General features: G+C 43.9%; 1 protein-coding gene across 1 annotated transcript in view; it reads right to left on the bottom strand.

The window, feature by feature from the left end:
* SLC25A12 (solute carrier family 25 member 12) overlaps positions 1–22,303 on the bottom strand; it is a 144,108-nt gene extending 121,805 nt beyond the window's left edge. Inside the window, exons 1-2 of the mRNA XM_066575859.1 lie at positions 22,223–22,303; positions 17,465–17,512 (exon numbers count right to left, since the gene is read on the bottom strand). Coding sequence (XP_066431956.1) covers positions 17,465–17,512; positions 22,223–22,234 — 60 coding nt within the window. The 5' untranslated portion in view covers positions 22,235–22,303. The remainder of the gene's footprint in view (positions 1–17,464; positions 17,513–22,222) is intronic.
* Between the last annotated feature and the right edge of the window lie 1,006 nt (positions 22,304–23,309).

Below are 23,309 nucleotides of genomic sequence, written 5' to 3'. Positions count from 1 at the left end.
CTTTATAGAAAGCAAGTGTGGACCAGAACTGATCAGATTGCAACTCCTGACAGTGCAAACCAATGACCTCTCGAAACAGAAGTTGTTTCAATGCAGCAAGGAAAAAAAGGTTTCATTTGCTCATTCTCATCATTCATTGAGTCTTGTGACTTGTGATCATTTTGATGGATGTCGGCAGCCTGCTCTGTGTAACAGAAGATGCTTTCAGGGAGGAAAAAAAAAGTTGTAGAGTCGGTTCTTCTGTGCGCACGGAAATTAAAAGATACCTTGTTGAGATATATATTTATATAGATGTTGCTATATTCAGATTAAAATCAGTTACATTATAATCATATTAACATACTGGGAAATTTTCTGCTAACGAGCAAAATAAGAATGATCAATTATTGGTTTAGCATATAATAAAAATGCAAATAAGGGAGATGGAACAATACCTCTGCAGCGCCACCTATTGGAAGGCAGCATTCCTGCAAGTCAATGTTAGACTCTTTATACAAGCCTTGTAACAATGACTGGGAATTGAAAGCCAAGCCAGAATCCATTCATCTCCCTTATTTACATATTACTCAGAGGAGCATGAATGGCCCTATAAGTCTCCTCACTCACCTTCTAGGTGGTCTCCCTAAGGCTTTATTCCCACGAGCGCATATCGGCCGCTGTTTTCACGGCCGGCCATTATACACTACGTTGGGAGAGGAAAATCTGGTGAACGGGCACATAAATCAAACGTTTGTGCGCCCGTTTAGATGGCCTGGTGAGCCCAGTGCAAATGCGCCAAGCTCACCAGGCCATCGTCCATTTCCCCTCCCTCCTCATTGCAGGCTTACCTCTTGTGCCTTCCTGCTTGTTCTGTGCAATGGGAGGGGGCAGAGCTAAACGCTGGCCCGCCCTGCCTCCTCCCATTGATGGCTATAAATAAGGGGCGGAGGGTGGGCACTTAGCTCCACCCATGTCCAACCCCTTGTCCATAGCCATCAATGTCAGGGAAAGAACCTTTTTTCCCTCCCATTTGCAATATGACAAGTCGTCCAAGCGATGATCATTCCTGAACTTTTATACAGGAACAGGGGACCATTCCAACCCCCGCCTCCATTCATAGAAAACAGGCAGTTATTCATAAGTGAAGGACTGCCTGTTTACACGAGCCGATCCTTCATTCAGTTTTATGCACAGAGAAACCGAACGACGAACAAGATGTGTACCAAGACTCTAGGCCTAATTATGAAGGGGTTTTTTTCATCAGAGTTCTGCTAGAGTCTGTAACTGAGTAAACTCTGACCCATTAAAATTAATGGAACCACTCAAACAAGCAATCTTTCACACAGATCAAAGAAATTGTAGAATGTCCTATTCTTATCCGTTTTTGCAGACAAGAACAGCACATGCAATGTGCAGGATCCATGCAGCTCAGACAGCACACAGATGAGCTGTCCGTGCGCTGTCCAAAGCCAATTAAATTCAGCCTTATGATTCTGAGTGTTACAAAATTCCACATTTTATTCAGGGCTGGCAAGAAGTGCTACATTCGGAGTCTGTCTGGATCAGTAAATGGCAGATTAAAGTAATATAACTGTACAGTGAGTATGTTTTATTTATAGAAAACCTGAAAACCCCTTTAACAAATGCTTCAAATTCCAACACAGGAAAATAAATGACAATTTCCTTAAAAAGGAATAAAAAAATGAATATTGGCTGGTGTCCTTAAACGCCCTGTTTGTGAGTACTGGGTAAAACAATGCGCGGCATGTGTCTCAGCAGCAGCAGCAGCGATGTACATTGACACAGCAAGCAGAATAGCACAGGGCACGTGTTCTTTTTGTTATGACAGAAAGTTTACCGGTCGTACGTCACCACGTCCCAATTACTGGCATTCACAGATGGCACTCCCCGCTTTGTGACCAGGTACATAATGTATCAGGGGAGGCCGATAGAAAACTGAGTAATTCTTGCTGGTACCCGACAGGAACAGTCTGTGACACACAGTCCACAGAGATAGAACATGCCAGCAAATTGTCTTTAGTTATGTTCAACCCAAATGTGCAATTTTTGTGCTGATTATTTACTAGTAGTCTATTGCAGGTATTCATTGTGTTCTGTAACAATAAACTTATTCTGTGCTAGAGCTATCCCTGAGATGTGAGCTATCAACTATAAAAAGTAACTAAACTCTGATACATCATAGTGACATGTCAAAAGTTTTGATCCGTGGGATCTGAATGGGCATAAGCACTTTTTTGAGCCCTGTGCCTGTTTGGCTATTTCCATCATCTGTATGAGCTCCACAGAAAGTCAATGTAGTCCGTACACCTATTGAAGTGGCAGACAAAAGGGGCACAGTGCTCAGCTGTGACAAATCAGAAGTTCGTAAAAAGTTTTGTAACACTTTAAAGGGGTAGTCTGGTGAGCAAAAATTAAGGTGAAATATCAGTGCTGTACAAAAAAAAAAGTAATAGTCGCATCACCTTATCTCCCCCCAGCTCCTGTTCCGATGGTACCTGGTCCCTTCTGCACTCTTCTTATGACTCTAGCGATGACGGTGTATCGCAGGGACCTGCGGCCACTGCAGGCAATTACCAGCTGCATAAAACTCAGAATCAAACGGTAAACGGCTGCAGTGGCTACACGTTCCGGTGGTGTCATCCCTGTAGGTGGAAGAGGAATACAGAAGGGACAGGTCACCATTGAAATAGCAGCTGCGGGGGACAGGGTGAGGAGAGAATGACTTTTATACAGTGCTGAGAAGATTTCAATTTTTGCTCCCCAGACTTCCCTTTCAAAAATATCATAAACAATGATTCAGTAGAAGGAAAGGACAGCGTCAAGTACTTGGAAAAAAGTACTTCTAGAACACGATCAGTCCTACTCTTATCACAATTACTGCCAAAATCTATTCTAATAGTTATAGGCCTCACAAAGTCTGTAGGGAGGTGCATGGAGTACCTGCTCCACAGGAGGCCAGTGACCAAGATGTTCTCCTCTGGAAACAATGGGGCACATTTACTGATAATGGGAATCATGTATTAATACTGTCTAGTGGTTCAACAATGCACAAATAGCATAGACAGGCTTAAAATGTATCAGATTAATCACAGTAATTCCACTGAATGGTAATCCTGTTGAATTTTAAGGCTATGTAGTGTTAAGGCCCATTTACACAGGACGAGTGTTGGTTCACGGAGCGGCTAGCAGTTTAAACAGCCACCATTCAATAACGAACGGCCGCTGTGTATCTCAATGGAGGGGGCGGGAAGCGAGAGGAGAGAAATCACCTGCAGTGCCCCACCCCCTGCTGGCCGCTCCATGAACTAGCTTCCGTGCAGGAGCGCGGAGACACAGGGACGAGTGTCAGGCATCATTTGCCCGACACTCGTCCAGTGTAAATCATATTTGGAAATAACAAATCCATTCTGGTGTTTCTTGGTGAAAATACTTTCAGAATCAAGCATTTAATGGAGCATGCCACACGGAATCCTAAAAATCTACATAGGTTGTTCCGATTGTACAGAGCAATGATGCAGGAGGTCAGAGAGTTGTAATAAAGATTAGTGGGCTTCAAAAGGGAAAACTACTTTTCTGGATTGCACACTTGATACTAAATGTAGCTGGTCCTTCATTTCTTCCATCGCTCCTTAACGTGTAAATGCTACAAGGTCAAGTAAGAGGTTTGTCACGTTCAACCAAGTCTATTTTGCTATATTGCTTGAGAGAGGGAGAAAAAACTGTGAAGTGGATGCTAATTGCTGACTTATCAATATTTGTAGGATCAGTTGAATGAAAACACTTTTGCATTGAGTTTGAGAATGTAAAAAGGAGCACTGGCTTCTTGATTGCACAGTGCCCAACCTTCCACCATTAGGCCTCCCTCACACAGGCGTTTAAAAAAATGCTGCATTTCTGCAAAGATGCGTTTACTGCGGTTTCAGCAGCATTCGCATGCATTTTGCCAGCGTTTACTTACCTAACAGGTGCCGTCTGGGTCCTTCCTGCTGCTCTCCGGAGCTCCAGGCAAGCTTCCGGGCACTTGTCAGCGCTGACAGATCATTTTTTGCTAGTAACGGGGTTTGAAGAGCCCACCTCCAGCAAGAACTTGCTCTGATTGGCTGAGCCTGTGGACTCAGCCAATCAGAGCCAGCACTGAATGCACCAATCACAGCCATTGATTGAATGGCTGACCCAGCACACAAGGAGCCAATCAGAGCGATATCTTGCTGGAGGTGGGGGTCTTCAAACCCTGTTGCTAGCAAAAAATGATCTGTCAGCGCTGACAAGTGCCAGGAAGCTTGCCTGGAGCTCCGGAGAGCAGCGGGAGGGACCCAGACGGTGTCAGCTAGGTATTGCTTTTTTTTATTTTTTAGGTAGTGTAGGTAGGGCTTGCGTTTAGCGCTGTTAAAAACGCTGCACCAAGTTGTGCCGCCTTTTCAGCAGCACTGAAACCGCTGTCCATTCATTTCAATGGGCGACGCAGGGCTGAAAACTGCCAAAGATAGAACATGCATCGCTGTCACAGTGCAGCATTGAAGACACTGCGTTTTGACGCCTGTGTGAGCAGCCCCATTGAAATGAATGGGAGCGTTGTACAGCGTTTAGCGCAGCGGTGAAAAGCCAGAGCTAAACGCTGTACAAAAACCATCTCTGTGAGGGAGGCCTTAGTGATAAAACAGAACAAACTTGTTCTGATTCCAATTCTATCTGTTCATTCGTGTCCGACTCTTGGATACTCTGTAGGCCAGACCTCTCCATGCTTCTCTATTCTCTACCATTGCATTCAGTTGTCTGATGTCAACAAAGTTGCAGCTCACAGTAGTTCTGAAGTTCTTCTGTCAGAGCACCACAGTTTATCTTTACAATAGTGTCCTCCCTTCCTGCCGTAGTACTAGCCAATCGGAAGCTAGGGGCCTGACAGGGGGCGCTCACTCCACCAAAGGCCGGTCAGCCCCTAGCTTCCGGTGTAGACATAATTCAACAGTACCTCAAACAACAACAAAATAAACAGCTCCTATTTTACAATAAAACTGTACAATGTAAATACTAAATAAAGTGCAAATACACATTAGATGCACTTTTTGCAATGTGACCCTTTAAACAAAAGAAACTGAGGAATCTCCTGATCATCAGCTCAATAGCAGATTGTTACTTTCTACAATGCAGACTGCTTTCCGGTCCAAAAAAAGAAAGAAAAAAAAAGGAATAAATTGGTGTATATGGTTAATTACTGCAGTCTGCACAAACGTTAACATTTTCATGTGCATCTCTTAAAGCCTCTCTTTTGTTCTTCAACAAAAACTCAACAACATCTTCATAGCTTCTAAGTAGCGGAGAACGCGGCTCCGATTTCAGCATATTGCCATGAGAACGACTAACCTGCTCAGATTTTAAAATCTATCTCCTTTGTTTCACGTCTATAAAAGAACAGCGGCGGCTTTATTGTACGAAATGTACGGGTTCAGCTGCATCTTTCTTTTGTGAACAACTTTGCATGTGTGCTCATTCTTATATGCAAGTTCAGACCACTCGCTGACTACGGAGTACAATTGTCTGAGCGCAACTAGACTCTGAAACAATAGTTAAAATAGCTCCGTTCTGCACAATCCCCACCGGGAAGCATCCAGAGAAATATTAATATGAAAGAATAAAAAGGGGTTTTTTTCCTGAAGAAAAAAAAAAGAAACTCTATATACATATATATTACACATAAATATATGTAAGAAGAGGCCTACGGGGACCTTTCCTACATAATTGGAGAATATAAATGAGGGGGTATGGTGAGGTGTTGGCGTATCACGATAACAAGCATTAAACTAAGTGAAAGGCTCTCTGTAAGTACTTCACTTTAATGGCGCACCTAGATCCTATGAAGCATGACATCATCACATCCGGCGAACATAAATGGATGTAGTGGTGAACCGAGTCAAAGCTCTTGTCACAAGGGGAGAAGTTTTTAAAAATAAGAGGACATAGTCACCACAGACCATAAGTCAAGCCGGATGAACTTAGCTTATGGTCACGCGCCGTTCATAGTGGACGTGACCACTCACAGGTGTCAGCGATGATACTATCATGTGATTAGCTGATCAGTCATGTACACACTTAATAGGGGTGGGAAATCAGAAGGGACTGCAGCACCCGTGCTGGACCAAGGGGGCTACCCCGTTTCCCTGAAAATAGGACATACCCTGAAAATAAGACATAGCATGATTTTCCAGAATTTTTGAGGATGCAACATGATTTTTCAGGCTTTTTGAGGATGCATGAAATATAAGCCCTACTCCAAAATTAGGCCCTGCTAACAGTTAATTGAAAAAGTCAATTTAAATATTGTCCAGGCAGCTATACATGTAAAAAAGTGAAACCTTTTTGAACAAAGATTAATCTACGACACTGTCTTATTTTCGGGGAAACACGGTATATAAGGCTTATTTTTCTATTTTCAACCATTTCCTGCCCATAGCATTTTTTTTCTTCACTTCTGGTAAACCCCTTTAAAGGGGCTATCCTAAAATGTAAAGTTACACTTTATCCACAAGAAGGGGATAACTTGATGATCAGTTGGAGTCTCATGGCTGACACCCCCACCGATTCTAAGAACAGGTTTCCTGTGTCCCCCTCGCTTCTCCCACCCGCAGTGACGTCAGACTGAAGGGCGCGCTGGCCGGACATGCGCAGCCACTGCTCCATTCATTTTAATAGGGCTGATGGAAATTGCAGAGTGCTTGTACTCAGCTATCTCCCACGGTCTCATTGAAAGTGAATGGAGCGGCACCACATAGGCGTGATCATAGCTCCATTGAAACTGATTCTCACTGTAGGGGGTGCAGTAAGCCCGCAGTGAAGAGGGGGGGGGACACGGGACCACTGTTCTTGGGATTTGTGAGGGTCTCGCCGCTAAGAGCTCCACAGATCATAAAGTTAACCCCCATCTTGTGGAGATACAGATGTAGCAAGCGTTAATTTGACATTTAACCCATTAAGGACCAAGCACAGTAAATTTATGGCACTTGGTCCTGGGCTTTAAACCCAGCCGAAAATAAAAATATTGTACGCGGGGGTGGGGGGAATTAAAGCCCCTGCTTCTGTAATAAATTGGAAGCATGGTTAGCCACAGCTGATAACCTGAAGGAGAAGGCAGTAGTGGTTTTTAACCCTTTCTGCCTTCTCCTTTACCGAGTACACTGCACTCAAAAGTTCAGGTGCATAGTAAGCAATGGTTGCTTTCTTATAACTGAAAGCAGTACAAAGTAATGACAGGCACACTGACTGCAGTGATAAGTCTGCTGTATTTATCTCTGCAGTACTAGCCCCGGCTACCATGCTTTCCAGCCAATGATTGTCAGCCATCTCTCTATACACAGTAAAAGGCAGACAGCTGACAATCAGTGGCTGGAGAGAGGACTGGGTGGTGCTAGCCTCCAGCTTATGAATATGGAGGACTACCTGATGCAGTCCTCTATGTATTTGCGCATAACCATAAAATGTAGGTTTCTCCCAAACTACTGCACAGATACATGGAGACGACATATAACTGCAATCAGTGCGGCTGCCCTTATTTTATGCTGTTCCCAGGGAGGGCTACAAAAACATGGTAGCAGATTCTCTTTATGTGTCCATTAACACACACACTATCAGAGAACACTTTTTAATCAGCAAAATTAAAAGAGTTTTCTGGGGCCATCAAAGCTTAATAAATCAAACTCTAATTTACTAATAATTGAATGAGGTGAGCTGCAGTATTAGACAACAAAATATATTGAAACGGAACCCAGTACACATTTCTAACCTTCTCTTTAGTTTTTCAGGCTCCATTCACATGGGACAGTTCGGTTGCAATAAAAACCACACTAAAAAGTGCATTGGTAAAATCATGTGCGTTTTTACTGTTTGTAAATAAATGTGGTAAAAACCACATACAATTTTCCAAATGCACTTTTTGGTGCGGTTTTTATTGCAACCGAACTGCCTCGTGTGAATGGAGCCCCAGTTGTTAGTGCAGCAATAAAGATTGCTAAAAAGGTATGTCTTTAGGTTTCCAAATTAATGGTTTATATTCAAGCTCAAATCAACTTGCTGACCACACACGCATTGGAGGTGATTGAAAGTCATCTGTTTATTGCATTAATAAGCAGAACTATACATACAAAAGACATTTGCTATGAGGTTAGAACACGACTCACTATCATTGGTTTGTAAAACTAAACAAGAATATTAACGTCTTCGAGGTCAGGCAGACGTCTCTCAAGCGGATGTGAACTATGTGCAATAGGCTTCTAAAACACAATGTACAAAATGTATAAACAATCAGATATAGGTCCTTCCCACAGAACAAGTTGTGCTGACACTGACCGTCAGTCTGGATTCTTTATCTCTTAGTACGGAATGTACTTAGACAATCAATTCCTTTAAAACTGGGTGCACATCTGAAAAATGATAATGATATGACAGAGACCGAGGCATGCAAGATGCAAGACGGATACCAACTGGATTCATTACTGCCCTAAAAGTCCCGCCTTTTGCGACCGCTTCATCATGCTACATAGCCCCCACACACTTACAACAGGATCTCCATTCTCATCCCAAAAACATAAGCTAATAACTAGGGAACGTGTTGCCCTACCTAACGTCTGAGAGGATAGATGTTTCTAAGAACTGTCCATGGTCCTCTGGTTACCCCCACGAAGGGTGGCCCCAGCTCATCACTAAGGTCTCTTTTCTAACTCTCGGTTTGAGGGCAGGGGATTCACATGTGCTGTGTAGGGGGACAGATATAGCACAAGGAAGCATAAAGAAACCATTTAGTCATATCAAAGTTGGATCTCTTCTAGAAAAAAAATAAATAAAAAATTACGAATCTGTGTATTAATGGACCCAATACCACTTATTATATAACCTACTAGATTAGGTACGCTCGGAATGCAACAGCAAAAGGAGCATAAAACTCACCACTACACCACAAAGTATATAGAAAAGTAGACAAAATCAAGAAACACTGAACCAGGAACCGGAAGGCCATTCAAATGATCCCTGGTCCTTATTTTGCCTGAGTGTCTGTACCAACTTTCTGAATATTTCTATGAATAGACTCCAAATTATCAGTTAGCTTAAAACATCACATACCCTAAAATTTCTCACATCTATGATCGAATACCATCAATTGTATATCTCTTCTGTAGAACAGCTTACTGAGCACCTTTGCACATTCAACAGTAATAAGTCAAAGGCCTATGAGGTAGCATTAAGTGCTCTTGCCATATCACATGCTATACCATTTATTATCCTGCCATTAGTTATTGCTAGTCCCCAGACCCCCACCATTGATGCTTCCAGTGCTATTACTTTAGTATTACTCAACAGGGTGGGAGGGCTCTCACAGGTTTCATCTAGCTGACAGAATCCCCTTTAGCTTTACTTAACGCACTGAATTATAAAATTATTGCACAGAATGACCAGACGACTTACTAGGTAGAAAAGCCATTAAAATTGTTTTAGTCACTATTTATAAAAATTCTATCATTGGAGGAAATGTTAAAAAAAAACAAAAACCCACAAATACCCCAAGAACGAGAAACCAAATTCTAACTACTCCTAACTGGGCTGGGACTTTCAACTTATAGTGAGAAGAGGGACCAGTCAGGATCAATTTGAAGTCAGTTTGTTGTTTCTGTGGCATCTGGGGGAAGGGGGGGGGGGTGGACCTTTTTTTTTCCCTTTTTCAATTTAGCCCAACAATTCAACCTTTTTCTCTTATCAACTCTTATGATGGGGAGATCAGATGGACAACCCAAGAAATGTCTAAAACTGGCAGCTATCAACTGTCAAGAACTGTAAGTAGTATAAACTAAGTTATGGTGCTTCTAGTTTAGAGGATAGGGAGCCCGGGGCTCTGTGGCCAATACTCACCTGGTCCCCCTGGCGAAGTCAATGTGTGCACTGCAAGCTTGACTGTTGTCAGAAGGCTGTGCACATGCACTCCCATAGTGATGAGTGGGAATGCACATACGCAGCCTTCTGAAGAGAGTCACACCGGATGTCCATACAATGATTTTGCCGAAGACCACAAGAACGGTGAACCACCTGAGTATGAGACACGGATCTCCCGACTGCACATCACCTAAACTTTAAGCACCATAACTTAGTTTATGGTTTATAGAATTTCCTTTAAACTACTAGGTCTCCTCTACAGGTAAGAAGCCATATTGCATGCCTTTCGGCTAATAAATTTCAAATTTTATTTGCCTTTATATATTTCTTGTAGCACTGAATACCGATCATCATTCCCTGTCCCCAGTGAGACTCCTATTACTTTGCCGGATAATGAGGCGCCTAATGTAAGATGCTAAATGCTATGAACAGCAGCATATAAAGAGTTACTACATTTAACTGCCACTGTACAAAGAATCTGTAATTCAAAGAGCATTCATTCAAATGTCAAAGACATTCTCACCCAGAACCCAACACTAACAGGTCACACAAAACAACATTTCGATGTATTATTAAAAGTCAATTCGGCACAATTTCTATAATTATGATCCTAGAATTGCTTCTGCTAAAGCCGTATGTGCTAAACCTCATCAAATAACAGTTTTCAAAGTTTTCCATAATGCATATTTTTTTCTCCAAATCGCATCCTAAAATTCATGAAAGCCCTCTCCATTTCTCACAAAAAGAAGTCCATAAAACTTTTTTTTTTTTTTTTTTTTTTTTATGACCCTCAAATGCATGTAGGGGAGTCAATGAATGACGGCACTAACATGTATTGTACACCAGCAACAAATTCACCAAACTACCGTAGCTCACTGAGTAATTCATTCCCAGGTGAGAATGTAGAACTATCACAGAGAGGAATACGCAGCATATGATTCCAGATGGAGGAACAACCAATCTTAGGGATAAAATATCCTAAAAATTATTCTCCACGTTGAGTAGAGGCCTCTAAAGAGAGAACACATGTGTCTTAATTCATTTAATCATTTAATCTTTCTTCTTTTTTGCTCCTCTTAACTCACTAATAGAGACGAGCGAGCATACTCATTAAGGACCTCTCTCTCCTCCTCCCCCCCACACCCCCTGCTCTCCCCTGCCGGCACCCGAATCTTTGTGGACGAGCAGGCAGGTACTCAAAAAGGACGATACTCGCTCGAGCATCTGTCCTTAAAGGGGTTGTCCCGCGAAAGCAAGTGGGGGTATACACTTCTGTATGGCCATATTAATGCACTTTGTAATATACATCGTGCATTAATTATGAGCCATACAGAAGTTATTCACTTACCTGCTCCGTTGCTAGCGTCCTCGTCTCCATGGTGCCGTCTAATTTCAGCGTCTAATCGCCCGATTAGACGCGCTTGCGCAGTCCGGTCTTCTCCCTGGTGAATGGGGCCGCTCGTGCCGGAGAGCTGCTCCTCGTAGCTCCGCCCCGTCACGTGTGCCGATTCCAGCCAATCAGGAGGCTGGAATCGGCAATGGACCGCACAGAAGACCTGCGGTCCACCGTGGGTGAAGATCCTGGCGGCCATCTTAGCAAGGTAAGGAAGAAGTCGCCGCAGCGCGGGGATTCGGGTAAGTACTATCCGTTTTGTTTTTTTAACACATGCATCGGGTTTGTCTCGCGCCGAACGGGGGCCCTATTGAATAAAAAAAAAAAAACGTTTCGGCGCGGGACAACCCCTTTAACGAATATGCTCGCTCATCTCTACTCACTAACAATCACATTAAAAATGGAGAAACCCTCCAAAAATGTCCCTTTTTGATCGCACACTATGAACTTATGCCTGATGTTAATATATTTGGCGCATAACTCAGTCACCTTAAATTTCATTTTTAACCCCTTAGTGGCATAACTATCATTTTCCCTTTTGCGTTTCAGCAACCATAACCTTTTTATTATTTCATCAATGTTGCCATATGTTTTGATCTTATGTTTTGCGGGAAGAGTTTTAGTTTTTACAAGAACCAATTTTGGGTACATATAATTATTCGAATTATGTTTATCAATTTTTCATGCTGGAGGACAATAGAAAAATTAGCAATTTTACCGTGGTCAAGGATTTATTTTCACAGCATTCACTGTGATACAAATATCGTGTCAACTTTATTCTATGTTTCATTAGGATTACGGCAATGGCAAATTTATATTGCTTTAAGGATGATGATTATCTGTTCAGTCGCATCCGACCCTTGGTCACTCCATGGATCAATCTTCTCCTCACATGTCTGTCTTGCAATTCTGCAATTGACATGTCCGTGGTGGCCTTGATTGATTCTAGCCATCTTGCTCTTTGTGGTCCTGATCTTCTCTTTCAGCACCAGAGTTCAAACGCATCAATTTTCCTTCTGTTTTTCGGAGTGTCCAACTTTCACAATCATACGTCATAATGGGAAAAACAATTGCATTGACCAGTCTGGTTTGTGTTACAATGCTAATGTCCTTGCTTTTCCAGACCTTTTCCAGTCTTTGCATTGCAATCCTACCAAGTGTAATTCGTTTCTTGTCCTCAGGTCAAGAAATCTTGGACCGCCTCGACTTCTCCGTTGTTTATGCTCACTATACTGTTGCCTACCGCGGTCATGACTTCCGTTTTCTTGCTGTTGAGGTACAGTCCCATACGGTCGCTTTCCTTTTGCACTCGTTGGATAAGGTATTCCAGGTCCCTTTCACTTTCCTCAAGCAGGGTGGTGGCATCTGTATATCGGAGGTTATTTACATTTCTTCCACCGATTTTGACTCCGATTTCTAATGCGTCCAAGTTGCATCGCCTCATGATGGTTTCTGCGACCAGATTGAAAAGGACTGGTGATAGAATGCAGCCCTGCCGTACGCCTTTCTCAATTCTGAACTAATCCGTGTTTCCATAATCTGTCCTGACTGTTCTGTTGCTTTAATACTTTGGCACAATAGAAACACTTTTTTTGTACAAAAACACTTTCTGTACCACCAAATTCCAAGACTATAGCATTTTTAGTTCTCTATTGATAAAGCTGTATGAGGGCTTGTTTTTTTTCAGGATGACGTGTAGTTTTCATTGGTACTATTTTGAGGTATATATGACTTTGATTACTTTTACTTTTCCTGCTTGAGAGAAACCCAATGAACAGAAAACTGCTATTGTAGCATTTTCCCCTTTAGTTCTTTTTTTTTACGAAATATACCGTGCTGCAAAAATAATGTAATATTTCATAGTGCAGTTTGTTATAAACGGGGCAACACCAATTATGTATAGTTTTTGTGCTTTTTATTTTTTTCAATATTTAAGGAATTCTGTATGGGGTAAAAAAAACTTTTTTTTTAATTCTAGAAAAATATTAAGATGTTGCAGTCAGCAATAATTGCAGCATCTTTAGGGTTAAACAGCATAGAAAAGTTATTAGATTAACAAACGCTCAGCTTATCAATCCTTTTCACTCATCTTCTGGGATAAAAAAAGACCCTACGTATTTGACAATCAGAGTGCCATTATGTTCTTTATGTTATCTGACTCGTTTGGGGAGGGGGGGGGGGGGGGACAATGATAACATGAAGAAAAGTTACCCACCGTTGGGACAGGAGAATCAGATCTGTTCTCTGCTGTCGGCTCGCCCTCCCCACTGCTCTGTACTCAGACTAAAGTGAAAACTGAAAATTCAGTATTCCCGACCCTACTTCAAATGGCTGTACCTCCCATTCTATGTTCTATAAATACATTGATTGTCACATTGAATATCACAAAAGCAAAAACTTGTCACATGTCACAATATTGTTAATATAATGGTCTCATCCTAGGGGGAGAGATAGCTGGATAGTAGATTAGTGAAATATACAGAGCAATACATTATACCATAAATGACTTGCATAAGGAGATAACATGAACACTTCTTCTAACTCTAAGGGCTCAGTCAAATGGGCGAGTCCGTACAATACTGCGAGTATACCGCAGAATTGTACGTATCGCAGCCCTTTCTCTCTCCTGGCAAAGGTCATGTACGGACTGCAATTGGCACTGTGCATGCTCAAGAATATACTGTCACGGACATACGCAGTATCATTTTTTTTCAAATTTTAAATGCTGCCCCTTCGCAATGCCTGCATAGGGACAGCATTTGATACGCGAAGAAATAGAGCGTGCTGCGATTTATTTCTCCCACGTATTGATACAGTGTTCACACGCCAGTGTGAATGGAAGAAGGAAAGTCCATACACTTTCAATGCCTCCATTCACAGCATGTTACGCATGGAAAATGCTCGTGCTTAATACGTGGTGACAATATGCCCGTGTGAATGATCCCTTATACGCAACTAATTTGTAAAGCTGGAAAATCTGTAATCTTCTGTGTGGATTCTGTGTTCTGCATTAAGGAGAACCGGGGAATCAAATTATTTTGTAGCCGATAGGTTTCCCTTTTTCCAAGACAAATTGTTCCTCTAATCTTGTACACTTTCCTCGCCCAGTGAGCAACTGATGGCGATTCTGTACTGCGCCAATGGAATGGCATCATGGCCTTGGCAGCTGTAATTAACTGGGACCACAAAGGTTTGTTAATTGGCAACAAAGTCAATGGCAAAAAAAATGTAAAAAGAGCAATTCAGGGGTCAGCGGGTATACAATTAGTTCTGTTACTTTTGACCACAGTGGCATTATTTGGTTGCAGTCCCAACATATACCAGTATGCCTATAAGAACCTATCTACGGTATCTATCTATCTATCTATCTATCTATCTATCTGTCCATCTTTAACTTATGCTGCTGATTTTTTTTTGCAACATTTGAATGTCATTTAGTAAAATTTCAACCACTATAATCTAAATACTGTCGATTTTTTTACATGGTTTTCCGCAATGGAAAATCCATGGCATTCTTGTCCCACATCCCACTCTCAGGTACCCCAGCAAACAGCTGATTTGGCTGTGGGAAGCTGCAGCTAAGCAATTTCCCTACAGCGACCGCTTACGATCAACTGTGGAAATGTGGGACAGCTTAATTCTACCAGATCTAGCCCTGTAGTGTGTGTGGGAGGGGGGGGGGGGGCTTGTTCTATGATGTCCACAATAGGGGATATGGACAGGGATTGTCTTCTTGGAACACCCCCTTTTAAAACGAGTCAAATGTCAAGAAAAGTTGGACGTGTCATAATTAGAAGCACAGGTTATCAATCTATCTGGTTATTAACTAATTGGCATGATCCATATTGCAAACTGTCCTGCAACTTGGTATATATAAAACTTCAAACAAATCCAGGACGCTGAAAGAGAAGTCCCCCGCCAAGAAAAATTGGAAGCGTCAGAACTAGAACCAAGAGTTATATAAGAGTTACTGTAACACAAGCTTGCATTGCAATTATTCCAAATTAAGAAATAATACAGTATTTTAGCCATTATCTCTGGATGTTTTGATCACTGATCCATCCATGTACCATCTATAAATCCAGGCTAATTTTCTATAAAAGCTTTGTAATGATGCAACATTCAGTTGTCCTTCATTCAGAGGAGGATAAGCCACGGGCAGAGTGTCAGGTTGCATAAGACCTCGGAGGTATGTGGGCCAGCATCACACTGTACTATCAAAGTGGTGAAACCGGTTAATAACATGTTACCGCATGAGGGTGTGTTGGCAAACCTGTGCGGCTCATGCAATGGAAATTACTGGAAACGACAAGCAAATTAAATAGAGAATATTGGGGCTTATTCAAGCAAGACAGATCTAAATCTGTGCTACATATAAAAATATAAAGGACAATGCAAATCTAAGAAATAAAATCAGTCTTGGTATTTGTATAGCACCAACTTATTCTGCAGCGCTTTCAGGTAATTTATTTATTACCCCCCACCAAGCTGGGTACTCATTTTACCGACCTCGGAAGCATGGTAGGCTTAGTCAACCTTGAGTCGGGTACCTGAACCATGCAGTGATTGAACTCACAACCTTCAGGTCGTGAGTGAGAGCTTAGGACTGCATTTCTGCTGCCTTAATACTCTGCACCAATATAGTTTTACTATTAAAGAGGACCTGTCATCACCTTTGAGCATCATGAACTACGCTATGGGGTTCGAAAGTGAGGGGACAGGGAGTCTGGGGAGCTGTGTCTGACACTCACTGGGTCTACCGCTTCGGTGCACGCACACAGCTTGACTCTTCTCAGCCGGCTGTGTGCACGCATTCTGCCACAGAAAGGCAGAGCATGTGCACACAGCCGGTTGAGAAGAGTCAAGTCGGAACGTGGCACCCAGTGAGTATGAGACACGGCTATCCAGATCACTGTTAACTTACCTTTGAGCCGCCTAACAGTTTATGGGACTCAAAAAGTGATGACAGGGTCCCTTTAAAATGAGTTGTCAAGCCCTATCCTCTGGATAGGTCATCAGTAATTGATGGACAAGGGTTAGCTGCTCAGAACCCCCCATCCATCAGCTGATCATCCAGCCCATTGTCCAGTGCTGCGGGCGGGACTTTGTCATCAATGGACAGTGGAAAAAGTGCCAGTGCCGGCTACACTCCCACTGAAATCAATGGAAGCGCCACACTACTATGGCACTTCCTGCTTCTCTACGGGATGTGACTAGAGATGAGCGAGCACCCAAATGCTCAGGTCCGCGTTATTTGAGTCGAGCTTTTCGTAAAATTAGAGAGCTCTACTCGAGTAACGAACCCCATTGACTACAATGGGAGACTCGAGCATTTTTGTATGTGGGACGTCAGGTGCAGAGCTTTTTTTTTTTCCCTAGGTCGGTCTCTCTCTCTCTCTCTCTCACAGCAGGGAGGAGCCAAAAACTGGGTCGAACACGGCTTGATGCTCGTTCCAGTAACGAGCACCATCGAGTACGCTAATACTCGAACGAGCATCAAGCTCGGCAGAGTATGTTCACTCAACTCTAGATGTGACGTCATGACCAGCAGAGAAGCGGGAAGTGCCAAAGCAGCACGGCGCTCCTATTGATTTCAATTTAGTTATAATTAATTACAACTTAAAGAGCTAAACTCTAATAAAGGCACACTTAAAGACAATATTGGTGGGGGCTTTGTACTTATGTTATATCGGAGCCTTTAAGAAACACCAATAATACATGAGGTGTTTAGGTACTATATAAAACGTAAGGTAAAATGATGTCCGCTATACGGCAGCACATGGAGTCTCTACAGCTCCATAATAAGGGATGTATTACATATACTTCTGTTTGGTCCACTGATTGTATTTAACTCTGTTTAGATGGTGCTATGGCCACCTGCCCCTTCTGTATGTGTATGGCTATCCTTTTCAATTATATTGAAATAAAGATGTTAAATGTATCATCATGGGTATGTGTACTACTTGTACGTTAGGTACTAAGGCGGGCGGCTGGATGGAAAGTGGGTGGCCCCCATTTTAGTTAATGGGGTCAGCCCAGTATTGTCTGGTTTCATCCAGAGACTGAACCATCTGGCCGTGGGGACTCCCCTTTCCTGCTCCCCAAAACAAGATGTGAAACCACCCTAATGCTAATAAAAATGTTTAACAGTTTCCTTACCTTCAGAAAGATAGCCTTCAACTCATTGGGATCAGCTCTTTTGGTAAACTGCAATAAACATTAATACACAATTAGTCAGGTGTTTGTGGTACTACTTCTTTAACAACAACCCCTTAGCCATCAGTAATTTGCTCAATGGTAAAGAAAGAATTGAACATTACAATGGGCCGGGCCGGACGGGCAAGCTCTTGGCTCTGGTTAATATAGTGGGGTTCAGATCAGAAGAGACACAGGATCATCCCCAGATTTAAAGGTGCTCATACATATTAGGCAAGAGTTGTCCGAGCCCGATGATTTGGCAGAACCAGACAATTGTGGTATGTGCAGATAATGTTGGCGGGAAACTTTGAATTTAAATTCCCAATCCTTTTGTTCTCCCTGGCGATAGGCCGCCACCAGATCTGCCCGGCTGTGGCATTCTCCACTGGCCCCATGAAAACAAACAGTCAGATAGCGGGAAAATAGCTGTCGGGTCAACGAGCATCTGGCTGACAGCTTTTGAAGCTGTATGGACCTCATAGGCCACCGACCTGAAGATCCCCTACCTCCCCATAATAATATATGGGTAATGGTACTGGATATCAGCAATAGAAATTCCTGAAATGAAATGTCTCGCACTGTGTGTATGGGGCATTCTTGGCTGATTATCATTATCACTTATATTATATTTATTATATTTCCAAAAGGCGAAAAACATTGAAGGGGTTTTCCAGACTAATATACTGATGACCTAAAGTCAGCACTGTCGCCCTCTGAAGATCGCACAGCGCTGAAAATCTGACTTTTCAGAGCCCCATGTGCGCGTTTTTCTATACAAGTTTATGGGAGAGCATGGGTATGGGACTCTGAAAAGAGGGATTTAAAAAGGATCTGTCACCGCTTGTGACTTGTCTGTTTCGGGAAAAACTTACATTCCCCGTAATTTAACAATTCTTATGAATAAATTGACATCTGGGTGTTACTAGTTGGGGATGTCCCTACAGACTGGCCTAAGGATAGGTCATTAATATGTGAGTCTCAGAAAACCCCTGTAAAGTTTTGCACTTTCAAAAAAACCTTTGACATATGATAGAAAGTTTGAGAGTCCATTTGCAGCCAGCGAGCAGAGATGGCGCTCAGCTGAGAACGTCTGCTGCTTCGCTCCAGCGATCAGTGGTCTTCTCAGCAGCTGGACCTCCACTGATCAAAAGTTGAAAACAATGGGCCATGCAATGTGAGGGAACGCCCAAAGATAGGACATGCCGCGATTTGTATGCCTATGACCCCATTCAAAAGTAGGGGGTTCATGTTTGTGTGCATGTGAAAGTGGCCTCAGTCTTTTATAACTGCGTTTCCATTTAAGGGTGTGTTCACACATCACGGATTTGCTGCAGATTACATTGCAGTTTTCACCTTTTCAATTGAATTCAAATTGCAGGCGTGAAAACTGCGGCAGATCTGCAATAAAATCTGCAGCAAATCAGTCACATGTGAATGCACCCTGCAGAGTTTGCTGCTGAATTTTGCATGTTCATGTCAAAATCCTAAGCCATCTGTCACGGTTTTTGGTGCGGATGCACATGCATTATTTGTCCTGTCAATGGCCAAAATCTACCTGCGCAATTCAGATCCAGAAAATCATCTTTCCGCATCAAGAAGTGACACGTCACACAAAAGAAGCGCAAATATGAACACCGTCCCTTTAAATGGAGTCATACATATGTTCTATTTTTTGCCGTTCTATGTGCGGTTTTCCATTGAAATCAGTGGGAAAAGCTTCCAATCCTTTATCGCACGTGAAACTCACGCCAGAGGATCGGAATTTCACAGAAGCCATGTGAGGCGTTATTCCTTGAAAATTGCCTCGCATCCGCGGGTAAAACGCAGGTTGCCGAGCACGAAATCAAGCCGAGTTTTTCAACCCATTACGCTACATTCACACAGGCAAGAATCTCAAGCGAGTTTTCTGCGTCACGCAACGAACAAATATGAACTCCATTCTTTTAAATGGACTTATTCGCATGAGCATTTTATTCACTGCATGTTCCATCTTTTGGAGTTCCAGTGGAACACCACGCCAATCGTTTTCGATGGGACCTTAAGGCCTCATGTCCACGGGGAAAATCAGGCCTGCAGTGGATTCTTCATGCAGAGTCCCGCAGCGGGTCCCTCCTTTCCTGCGGACATGAGGGCTTAAAAGATTAACTTACCTGTCCGGACGCTGCGGATCTTCCCTCAGTCACGGCCGGATCTTCTTTCTTCAGCCTGGCGGATGTGCTCAGCACGCTGTCAGCATGCCGCGCGCATGCGCCGGGCACTCCATTTTTTTTTAAACTCCTGCTCTCCCGCACCGGAGAGCAGAAATTCAGCTGCGGGTGTGCCGCGGATCCCGATGGCTTCCATAGGCTTCAATAGAAGCCTGCGGGAGACCCGCACTAAAATGGAGCATGCCTTGGCTGTTTTACCACACACGCAATCCGCGCCTCAGGGGAAAATGACATCCGCAGGTATTTAACTACCTGCGGGTGTCCAATGCATCCCTATGGGGCGCGGATCACGCTGCGGATTTTAAATTACATTTTAGCCGTGGACATGAGGCCTTAGGGTTGTTTCACACGGGTGTTCACAATATCACTGCGAAAAAAAAATAGCGGCAAAATCGGGTCTTTGTTCCTGCGATTTTTAGTGTCTGTGCTGCTTTTTCTTGCAAAAACCATTGCTGCCGCTTGCGACTCTTGAGCGCAATTTTGCCACATGAACGTCAATTGTACTTTCAAAAACGCATTGAACAAAAAATGCAAGTTTGTGCGTTGTGATAAAAAAAACAAAAAACGCAAAACTCATGAGTGAAAACATCGCAAACGTGAAGAAAACCATTCAAAATTATTTGTTTCACAATCCAGCGTTTTTACTCATTGTCGCATCATGCAAAAATCACGTGTTTGTATCGTCTGTGTGAAACCACCCTTATAGACACTGCATGCAACCCGCAAGTTGTGTGATGGGCACGCAAGTGCAATATGAGGTTTCCCATTGAAATCAACGGAAACACGTGCAACCCTCTGATGTACATAAAGCACGCGCCTGAGGAGCGCAATGCATGCCTCACATAAAAGTGAATGTAGCCGGGTCAGATTCCAACCGCGAAAAATCAGACCCAGTACAGGCCAGAGACCCTATACTCACCTGTTCAGGTTCCACGGCGAGCGTCCTGGCCGGCACGCATGCGCAGTGCATGACGCTGCCGTCGCACCAGCAATGACGCGGATCCACAGTGACTTGCCGCGGGACGGACGGCTTTCATTGACTGCAATGGAAGCCGTCCGTGCGTTTTTCCGCAGAGAATAGAACATACTTCGATTCTTCCCCGCGAACGGAGAATCGCAGTTGATTTCTGCTCATGGGCAGTGAGAATCATTTACCATTGCATGTCTATGGACGGATATTGCTGCGGAATTCACGGCGCGCATCTGTCCGCAAATTCTGCAGTGATAATCCGTCCGTGGGCATTGGGCCTAAGACTTTGCTACGCGATTGGAACCACAATAGGACATGCTGAGATTTTTTATTTTTTAATGCGCATAAAAAATCTGAATACAGTAAGTTAATTAAACGCTTCATCAGACGAACGTATGCTGTAATACGCTTGCCGCAATGTAGCGTATTTGCGCATGAACAAGGATTGTCACACCCTTCACCGTGATTTTTTTTTGATACCTGCCATAGACTTCTATGGCAGCTTTCTGCGTTACACGCCAACAGATAGGGAAGGTCCTATTTTTTCCCTCGGGCAGAAATTGCGCACTAAAAACATGCTCACGAGAAGAAACTTGTTAAAATCAACGGGTTCGTTTTGTCACATTTTGCGGGTGTTTCACGCGTGCAAAAAAGTTTATCTCTTTAATCTCTCAAACCGTATTCAGTCCGTAAAAAGTACGGACTGAATACAGACAGCATATACACCCGCGTGAATGCGCCCTATGACGTCCTCTAAGAAACGCTTCTATGTACACGCAATTATCTTACGCAAATGTGTCTCCCTCTACGGCCTGCTGTATATACATTAAACTTTCAAACACCTGACTGCTTTTTTTACGACTGCGAATGATCGTAAAAAAAAAATAAATAATAATATACAACATGCGCTTTTCTAACAAGTCAGCGCAGGTATAAAGACTACCTGGGTGCCGTTTACGTAACAATTAGCGTTAATCGATTGACCGGAGGCCCTTTAAGACAAGCCCATTTATGCTTTGAACGACATCAGAGTTCGCACGTTCAGACAGGCAGATGCGGCGTTGCTCGTTCGCACGCAAAATCGTACGCATTGACTGTAGAAGCGGGTGCAAACTTTGATTTTTACGCTACATAAAATGAACACGGGGCGAACGATTATCGTTCATCGGCGTACGTTAAGACTAAACGATAATCATTCGCTCGTTAGAACACTAATGGTTCCGTCTAGACGCGCTCTATCTGCGCGAGTCTCATCGGTGGAGGTAACATGCTGCACACAGGAGCCATTATTTTACACCAAGCTGCCAACCACCCCCCTGGCACACAGGTAAGGGCATGCCAGGCTATGGGCATAGAGGACACACAGAAAGCAAGCAGGACAGCACAACACACGGTGGAGCGGGGCCCGCAGCACCACCCCCAGCATTGCATGCATAGCGCCCCCCGAGCTGAGGAGGCCTCTGGCATGGCGGCCAGCTGGGCAAACACACTGGCAAAGCATGGAGAAGCTATTATGCAACGAGAGCAGCTAGTCGGAGTCACCTTGAGCGCCATGCTGAGGCTGTGTGATGTCAGCGCCGGCGGTGCGCGCTCCCGGGGCTCGGGGACACGCGCGGTGAGGAGGCGGCTGCCCGCGCCTGTCACTGGCACACGGGCTGCCCCTTCCTCGGCGGTTATTTATATGTGCCCATGGCGGCTCCTAGGGTCATACATAAGACATGAGGGTAGGGTTTCATCTCCCTCAAGGCCGCAGGGACTGACAGGCTGGTCAGGGAGTCTTCAGTTCTCTGCCAGTCTTGTCTATGGCAGTGCCCTGGCACAGGGTGTTAAAACACATAAAGCAGGTGGTAGCCACTTGGCATGCTAATTAGTAGCGGGCAGTAGCCATTATGAGGTGCCCTGTCAGCTGATAACAGGTTGGGTGACCATATGCTACAAGCTGTTTTGTAAGGACTTCTTTGGGCGACCATGATTTTGTGCGGGCTACGCACCGCCGGCTTCCATTGAAGTCAATGGAAGCCGTCCGTCCCGCGATCATTCTGCAATCGCGTAGCGACGGGGTGGCGTCTTAATTGCGCATGTGCCATGTTCTGTCACATTCGCAGCAGAGGAGAATACGGAGCAGGAAGCTGGGGTCACCGGCCGGGCACCGGGTCAAACTCCGCTGCAGGAATCCCGCATGCGGGGTCCGACCCGCCGGTGTGCAGACGGCCTAATACCACGCGCCAGGAAAGATAGGACTTACCTTACCTTCCTCGTACGGAGTTTTGAGGGCAGGGCTGTTCTTTCTTAGTGGCGGCAGGCATATTAGTGAATGCGCCCGTCTTTCAGCCCGAAAGGTAACTTTAGGCCGGCTTCACGCGGGAGTACTTGCATATGCAGAACGTGGAAGCGCTATACGGGTATATTGAACTGCGGATCGTCCGCATAGGTGCCCCGTGCGGATTCCGCAATTGAATTTTGCCTGTGGACATGAGCCGTAAGGGCTCATTCACACAGGCGTATTGTCACCGCTTATTACGCACGCATATTTCCCTTGCGTACCACGTGGTGATGGAGGCTATGAAAGTCTATGGACTTTCATTCTTTTATTGACACCTGCGTTGGAGCTGCGAGGGGACATCCATAT

This window comes from Eleutherodactylus coqui, chromosome 8 (assembly GCF_035609145.1).
Source record: "Eleutherodactylus coqui strain aEleCoq1 chromosome 8, aEleCoq1.hap1, whole genome shotgun sequence".
NCBI classification, from domain to species: Eukaryota; Metazoa; Chordata; class Amphibia; order Anura; family Eleutherodactylidae; genus Eleutherodactylus; species Eleutherodactylus coqui.
Note: the sequence above shows the minus strand (reverse complement) of the source record. Positions and strands in the feature narration are given on the sequence as shown.